At 35.8% G+C, this 1,769-nt stretch overlaps 1 protein-coding gene across 1 annotated transcript in view; it reads right to left on the minus strand.

The window, feature by feature from the left end:
* Window positions 1-1,769, minus strand: part of LOC119586993 (serine/threonine-protein kinase RIO3-like) — a gene marked incomplete in the record, with an annotated part of 9,633 nt that overhangs the window by 6,773 nt on the left and 1,091 nt on the right. Inside the window, 4 exon segments of the mRNA XM_037935734.1 lie at window positions 73-252; window positions 840-949; window positions 1,121-1,305; window positions 1,436-1,767. Coding sequence (XP_037791662.1) covers window positions 73-252; window positions 840-949; window positions 1,121-1,305; window positions 1,436-1,662 — 702 coding nt within the window.

The following is a 1,769-nucleotide window of genomic DNA, read 5'->3' on the forward strand; positions in this document are numbered from 1 at the left end:
CCTGTATCACTGTATCCATGAACAGCAAAACAAGAGGGAGTCTCTATATGCTAACCAAAAACAAACACAAACCTTGTTTGACAGATACATGTCAAATCCTCCACCATCTCCTGTGTTTATTCCAGGGGGGAGGTTCATGATTCGCTCAGCGTTTTTACGACCGCTGATTGCAAGGTCATGCTTGGTCACAATGCCCTTGCCATGCTTGACATATCCACAAGCTGGAATGACTGGATCCTCACGTTCACGTGCCTGTATATTAAAGAAATTATCAACTTGTGCATAAATTGTTATTATATTTTGGCAAGAAGTTTACATACAGATAACTTACATTTATCATACTTACTAGCCTAAAAGACACAAAAATTAATCTGCACCAGCAACAGTTGGTTGAGGACCAAATCCCTGGGGCTTATATGTATCAGATGGAATGAATTGCAAATATTTAGTATTTGTCAGTAATATGATTAAACCATTTATCAAATTATTTATTCTTTTAGAATATGCTAGTGCTATTTTAGGTCTTAAATGTTGTTAGGTACATTTCTTTGTTAACTCTTTTGTCAGCTTTTTAAGGACTTTTTTAATCCGCTCACTTTATATCTGAAGCATTCACATGACATTAGAGAATACATATCTACCAAGCTAAGAATGGATAATAACATGTATATATAATAGCAAATACACCTAGATTTCATAAATGATAACAGTAAATTCCCTGAAAGTCCCTGCAATAATTAACAATAAACATAACATATATAAACCCATATGAAACACAGGATACTTATTATTGGTTTGCAAATATAATATTCAGTTCACTATCTTTTCAGAATAATTACCTCAAAAGAGTCAAAATCTCTGTTGTCTTCATCCAGTTCCTGAGGTTCATCATCACTATCAGGCCCATACCAATCAGGGCATATCTTAAACTTGTTGAATGACACCGAAACTGATTTTTAAAAAATAAATAAAAGAGATCAGGTACAGGATATGCAGCTGAATCTGTAATAAAATCTTCCTTTTACTATTACAACAATATTTTTTGTTTTGCAAGTATCTTTACTTTCCATTCATATCTGCTTAATACTGACTTATCATGATATTTCTAGCAAACACCTACCTTTAGAATTGCCATTGTAGTGCCTCTCTTCACGATTCAACTGCTGGTCATACTCGCGATCATACTCATACTGCAATACCTGTGCCAAGATTAAATCTTCTGATGTATCCTCTACTTTGCCAAGGCTGAAGATGTTGTTTACATCAGTTGCTCCAATTAGTGCCTTGTAGTACATCTCATTCTCTCTGTTCACAAAGAAAAAAAACATTTGACCATCTAATTTAACACTCAAAATTAATTTCAATTAACATGCTAGTACACTGTGGGAGAAAATGAACTTTAATGGTTTAATTCAATTTCTACAAAACCACTTACTGCTCTTGGATGTTCTGAGCTAGGTCCTCTGACATGAGATCACGGAAGGAGGAAGGAGAGGACTGTTCCTTGGTCTGTGTTGTCTGCGATGACATCCATGGATTGGAGGTCACTGGTGGGTCTGTAGCCAGTCCAGCACCTCCCCATGCTGCCACATGACCTTGTGACATGGTACTAGGTACTGGCTGATGGTCTGTAGCCGGTTGTAACAGTTCTGCTGACGACATTTTGGTGTTTTCTTCTATCTGTTTTATCCAGTTTAATTCAAGATGATTTTTGAAATTTTGACTTCTCTTTGCTTGATCCTTATTTCTCTCTTAAATTTTGTTTACCT

The sequence above is a fragment of the Penaeus monodon genome, chromosome 22 (genome assembly GCF_015228065.2).
Source record: "Penaeus monodon isolate SGIC_2016 chromosome 22, NSTDA_Pmon_1, whole genome shotgun sequence".
In the NCBI taxonomy this organism is placed as follows: Eukaryota; Metazoa; Arthropoda; class Malacostraca; order Decapoda; family Penaeidae; genus Penaeus; species Penaeus monodon.